This window comes from Epinephelus moara, chromosome 6, assembly GCF_006386435.1.
Source record: "Epinephelus moara isolate mb chromosome 6, YSFRI_EMoa_1.0, whole genome shotgun sequence".
NCBI lineage: Eukaryota > Metazoa > Chordata > Actinopteri > Perciformes > Serranidae > Epinephelus > Epinephelus moara.
Genome location: NC_065511.1, coordinates 24,337,965 through 24,344,615, shown reverse-complemented (window position 1 = coordinate 24,344,615; position 6,651 = coordinate 24,337,965). Strand labels below are relative to the sequence as shown.

The 6,651-nt window shown below is 39.2% G+C and overlaps 1 protein-coding gene across 1 annotated transcript in view; it reads right to left on the bottom strand.

Annotated features, from left to right (window-relative positions):
• Positions 1-2,726: 2,726 nt before the first annotated feature.
• LOC126391818 (sialic acid-binding Ig-like lectin 13) overlaps positions 2,727-6,651 on the bottom strand; it is a 38,903-nt gene continuing 34,978 nt past the window's right edge. Inside the window, exons 7-8 of the mRNA XM_050046774.1 lie at positions 5,646-5,745; positions 2,727-5,549 (exon numbers count right to left, since the gene is read on the bottom strand). Coding sequence (XP_049902731.1) covers positions 5,115-5,549; positions 5,646-5,745 — 535 coding nt within the window. The 3' untranslated portion in view covers positions 2,727-5,114. The remainder of the gene's footprint in view (positions 5,550-5,645; positions 5,746-6,651) is intronic.

Below are 6,651 nucleotides of genomic sequence, written 5' to 3'. Positions count from 1 at the left end.
GGCACTGTTTCACTTACATAAAATGTTGAGTGGTATTTGTTGACTTTCTACGTTGAATGCTCTGAACTTCGCAGAACACCACATTTTGCTGTTATGTATTTCATTTGTTGCCAGTCCATGAAGTGTCTCTGTGTATGACCATTGTCCCTTTACTTCTTTGTTGAAAGCCATTTCAGTGTAGTTTTTTAAAAATGGACTTATGGTCCATTGAAGGGATGGAGGTGAGAAAGGGCAGGAATAACTTACGCTGCAGTTAACCCAGAAAATTTCCCCATCCACTATTTTCTTCTGAATGGAGATTATGGGGGTTTTTCTCTCTGGAAGTCAAAATAAAGAAACAATGGAAAAAACATAGAGAAAAATTAATGTTTCTTTTATTTCTAGATTAACAGTTGTATAAATAAGATGTGCTACATAACAGAAATGCTGTATGTTAAATTGATAAGGGTGGTAAGATTTCTCCTTTACATAGACCACAGCTTGGGTAAGGTGTAAAGATTGCTGTGTTTAGGAGGAATTGCTATTTTCTTTTATGGTATGGTAAGTGTATTTCTGTTAATGAATGTAACCTGTCAGTTGCTAAATTGTGAAATTTTGCATTAAGGCTTGAATTTCCTGAATTTAATTCAGGTTTACAAATGCTTACTTACCAACAATGATCGTTACAGTTTGGTCATAGAATTTCTGATTTGATTTAGAGTCTGGGTCGATCCAAACATAAACCCGCAGGTTGTTGTCTGCACTCTTCACTTTGTCAATCACCAGGGTGCAGTTGCCCTCCGCAGCTTCACCTGTTACTGAGGTGCGTCCTCTGAACTGGTCTTCCACTGAAGCTGGGTGACGTTTGTCATACACCACAGGATATTTTACGCTATGGTACCGATACCAGGTGACCTGAGAATGAGGTTGTGTCTTACATGGCACCACAACACAGCTCCCCTCAACTGCAGTAATTGTTGTGGGTACATTGATGGTCCAGCTTCTCGCCTGCTGGAGCACAGAGATGCCTTTGTGGGGCAGGAGGAGTTTCATGGTAGACAACATTAGTAGCAGTTCTGTTTTTTGATGTTATTTTTGTGGATATGAGAAAATATAATATGTGACAGTCAACTGGAAATTCATTTGCACGGAGAGATATTACTGTGAGAGCTGAATAACCACAAAGCTGAGTTTACTGCAGTATTTATAGCTTTTCACCATACCAGAGTGACCTAAAAAAAAAAACCCTGACTTCTCAGAAACAAAGTTAAAATATTGCTGTAAACATACCATATTGAACTCCAAAAATATATAATTATCAGTTTCCTTAAAGAAGAATATATTATTTTACAACATATTTTAGCCTTTTTCCTATATGCGGATATTGCAAATAGTGTTCATAAAAATATGTGGTGATACTGCAACGTGCATTTCAATGGTTATGACTTTGTTTTAGATACTGAAAATAATAAAAAGTACTACAAGCTTCACATAATAATTTAAATAATAATGAAGGGCATCAGTAATTGCTATATTCATTTTTTTGTACTTGAGAATTATGCAGTTTGGAAACTGCCTTTTACTTTTTCCCCAATGTAGGCCAAACTCGTAGAAAATCTCTTAGCTATAGTCCTTTTTAAAATGACACAAATATTTGAAATATTAGCTTATTGTGTTATATTTTTATGTTTAAGATGTTACCTAGGAAAAGACAGAGATAAAAACAGATAAATCTCATTATTACCGGTAAACAAGCTTAGCAGTCTAAGCAGATGAGCAGTCGCCATGAAGAAAGTAGTCGCTGTACACCTTTCAGTTTGTCACCTTTTGACCTCTTAATGTCTGAAACACAGCAGCTGTAACAATATTACAACAATTAGACTATGTTGGCTTTGTGTTGTTCAATCTCTGCACATTACTATCCTCTTTTACATTGTTACACAGGAAACTGTTAAAAATACTGTGCAGATGTTTCATGGTGAGTCAAATGTCAGTCATATATTATTAAGTCACAATGCCACTGCAAATCATCTAGAGGAGTCATTTATTCACGCTTAAAGGCCCCCAAGTGCCTCTAGCTTCGCCAAAGTACAAAAAAGGTTTGCTTAATTTCCAGTTAATACCAACCACAGACTATTATTCTCTAACATTAAACAAAAAAGTCATACTATTAAGGAAGCTTTAAGAATCTGTAAAATAGTCTATGGATTAATCTTTTTCTTTGACTGATATGGCTTACCTTGCCTGACGAGCCACTGCATGAATCTGTCTGCAATGGCCCAGTGATGTGTAACTGTGCGTGCTCAAGTCCACCTTTTTACCACAACCTAATCCCCTCAACAACCCCTCTGTTCTATTCAGTCTTAAACAGGAAACATGCTGAGGTCATTTAAAGCAGTCAGCCTGAACGGTGAGAAAGCCTGAAGAGAGGCTCTCTTGCTTGTTTCTAAAATCTGATGTACTAAACACCCGACCACTTGTTGTGCAGTAAATGTTTGAAACGGTGTAGCAAAGGTGAGGTGCATTACAATATAAACTGAATTAAAAAATAGAGATTAAATGAAATGTTCTGGCTTGACCGAATAAGCACATGCATCTCTAGACATAAAGAAGAATATAGAGACTGTTGTGCCAAAAAAAAAATCTTTATTGGTTTACATTGGTTTATTTATTACAACAGCTGGCTTAGTTTGAACAAAAAGCAAGTGTTAAAATAATAAACATAATATGTCACACTGCAGAAAATATTTAACAGCACAGCCTCCCTCACTTTTTTATTATTATTATTCAGTATTTTTAATTGTTATGCATTAGCAACCCAGTCTCATTCCCAGGACATTAGATGCATCAACATGGTGAGCGGCCCTTGGTTTCTGTTACCAATGCACAAGTTACCCTACAGCATCTGTACTGGATGGCACAGGCTGTCAACTAACTCCAGTTAGTAATCTAGGGCTGCAACGATTAGTCGACTAATCGATGACTAATCGACTATTAAAATGATCTGTGACTATTTTAGTAGTCGGCTTATCGGTTGGAGTCATTTTTCATAGAAAAGTACTATAAAAGTACCCCAAAATACTCTTACTGCAGCTTCTTACGTTCAGATATTGGCAGCTTTACACACTCCCATGACGGTGAAGTAAAACCCTTTGGCGTGAGTATGAAACAACACATTAGATGACATAATTTTGGTGTTTGGGAGAGACAGACTGACAATTTTCAATTTTTTAACACATTTTTCGATGAAATGATTAGTCGACTAATCGAAGAAATAATCGACAGATAAGTCGATGAAAATAATTGTTAGTTGCAGCCCTAGTGTAATCCCGTCTGCAGCAATAACATACTGTAGTAGAAAGAGCGAAAGAGTCCAAGGGGGGGAAGAGGGAGTGGTGGTGGATGGGTCAAACACATACCAGACTTTCACCCAGGGGACTGATGTTTGTTTCCCGTGTGAAACCAGAAATCAACTTTACTTGGGTTTTTATGAGGGCTGCCCCTTAATAGTCACCCTAAAGTTAGTCGACCAGAAAGGTCATTAGTCAGATTTCATTGGTTGCTTAGTTGCACACACACACACACACACACACACACACACACACACACACACACACACACACACAAAGTTAAACTCTATTAGTAGTTGCGCCTCATCAAAATAAAACCTTTATGACTGGTCTCTGGGAATTTAATTTGAAAGGACAGACATTGTATTTATCTATTTGTATTTATTTTGTTTAATGCACTGTCGCTCTTCACAGACGAAGTTCCTAACAGAAAAATAAAGTTTATTGAATTGAATTGAATTGAATTGAATTGAAAAGGCCACGTTCAGCAGTCAGACAGGAGTCACATTACAAACCAATCACAGCTGACAGATATATTTCCCTTCTTCTGTAAATGTCAGGCTGTGATGAACATGGAAAAGTTGATCATGTTAGTGCAGGGCTTCCCAGAGCTTTATATCTGTCCCAAGGACAATAGGCCTACACACTTACAAACAGTGCCTGGGAGAAGATCAGCTCTGCACTCGGGATTTCAGATAGGCCATGATAGACACAACCTGCCATCATGCTCTTGAAAGGTGGCACAAAAAAGGCACAAAAGTGTGCCCAGCGGGTAACTCGGGTATTCCAGGCAGTTGAGGATACCCCTGATTTACAGGGCTGGTTCATCTGCAAAAACTAATGAAAAACTAAACAACGATATTCGGTATTTGGTACTCGGTATTCGGCCAAGCGTATTATTCGGCTTCGGCTTTGGCCACAAATTTTCATTTCGGTGCATCCCTAGTCAGGACAGCTCGTCCGTCGTAATCCAAGTGCCCTGAAGCTGCGGCATGCAAAATTGACTTGAAAAGACATAATTTACTCCACTTTTATAGCAAAATTTCTCACTGTGGTCAGTTAGCCTGCAGGTGTGTTGTGTTTAACATAGCAACTCGCGAGACTCGAGAACAAGAACGTCTCTGAACATTCTCAAGTCTCGCGCGTTCATTTTCAAAATGACTTTGGACGTGGGTTCCATGCACTTCAAGTGTATGGAAAAATCCGGCTAGCTGTTAAAAAACTACGCTGGACTTCTTGTCTGCATGAGGGTGAGTAAGTACTGTCTGTATATTCATTCTAAAGTGGTCATTTCCTTTAACCCAAACAATGATAGTTTTTCTAAACCTAACCAAGTAGGTTTTGTGGGGAAAGCATCTTGTTGCCTAAACCCAAAGAAGTTTTGGCGGCGATACCTGTGTTTCCGATGAAGACAGAAGTTTATTTTTAAAGACACTGTAGCATGTAATGAGAGGAAATTGACATGGAAACTGAAACGTCTAGAAACGATGCCGGAGGGGTACCTAGAGCGTCATAGTTTGAAGCTGAGGGCCACTGACCAGGCTGCTGAATTTAACAATTCAGGTGGATGTGTTGGCATGAACATAGTAGAAATTGAGAAAAATGTTCATTATTATTATTGTTAATATTATTATGCACTTAAAATGTGAATGAATAATCTGTCAAGCACTTAAAAACTCCCTGAACTTAAAGAAAAGAAACATACTTCCACCAATATAAAGAAAACATATGTACAAGAAAGCAAATAATTTTTCGAAACTTGGCACAGCAATATAGAACTGTGATCTATTTGTGCATAGGATGCTTGTCTTTAAATTTAACTTGGGCATATTCACCTTCCACTTCCTTCTCCACAATTCTAGGCTTCACTTTGTCATATAGGCATTCCATCTCCAGTGCATTGCTCACAAAATCTCTGGCCATGCCTCCCACTGTGCACCTCTCCTCCTCCAGATAGGAGCTACCAGGCTGATTCATGTTCAGAGAGTCGTCTCCTTTCTTCTTCTTGCTCTTGGTCTTCCAATTCACAGCAGAGTAAATCACATCATTGCCCTCCTCATTTTTCTTCTCTGAACTTTCACTGGCTCCTTCTGCATTGTTTTGTCCAGAGCTTGGCAAGTTGGTGCTGTTTGGCTCAGAGATAGTTTCCGGCTGGGCCACATCTGCCTGTCTCAGCTCACTGGTGTTTACATAAATGTCCTCCTCTGTTGTGTTGGGTACCTATACAGTTAAAGAGAAAACATCAGTCGTCATATACTGTGCTAATCCAGTTTAATTACATGAAGTAGAAACCTGCTTGGCTCTAAGTCAAAGTACCTGATTGTCCTCGCCACTTGATAGAAGCTGGCTCGTAGTAACTGTGCTGGTGTCACCTCTGCGCTGACTCTTAAGAAGGTTATAGTGAGTCCTCTGATTCCTGAAAAATACAGTAGAACTTTTAATTTATACGTGTATATTTGATTCATCTTGATTGGTCATTTATTCAGTGTGTTTTTTTTAGTTGTTCCAAATGAGTAGAGGCTAATGGGACTGCATGCAGCTGCCTCTAGCTTGAGTTTGTTCTGATAAGTTTGGTTTAAAAAAGTTATCTGATGCTATAGGTTTGATGTCATGATTGACAGCTGTGTGTGCCAATCAGTGTGCTCACAATCAAAGGCGCTGCTAGCCATTGGTCAGATGGCGGGAACTCAGTATTGCGTAAATCTCTACAGCACAGACTCTGGCTCCAAATGACATCACCAGTGCAGATGGCAGCTGCTGTTTTCAGAATATTTTGGCTCAATATTTTTTACAGTGGGAAGAAGTGGAGACGCATTGTCCATCCTTATAAACTGTCCTTGATGGGCATATTCATGTACTTCATGAAGGCTAAACTAACACTCCATCTCTTAAACACTTCCTTGATATTGACACATATTGTATTTTATTTATTGCCAGACTTTATTTTAGACTCTTTTTTTGATAAGTCCATCTTCTTTTTTGGGTAGCTTTGCAGTGTAGACAGCTGTTGTCAGAGCTTCTCCACCATTGAATTAGAGACATTTAATTGAAACGCCCTCTCTCTCTCTTCTAAAGCCTGAAAACAGAGCCAAGTGCAGTGTTTCCCACAGGACAGGAATCTATTTGTGGTGGTGTGGTCCGGGGGGGGGGAGGGTAAAAATATTTTTCAATACTCATCTGTGTGAAGGAGTGAACATCCAACGTCAGAGTTAATTACTAACGAGCAGAACCTTACGGCCGGGCTCCACCGGCTGCAAACGTAAGCGTCACGTCAGCGTAGCGTCGCGGCGTATTCATTTGGGCTCCACTGACTGCGTACGTA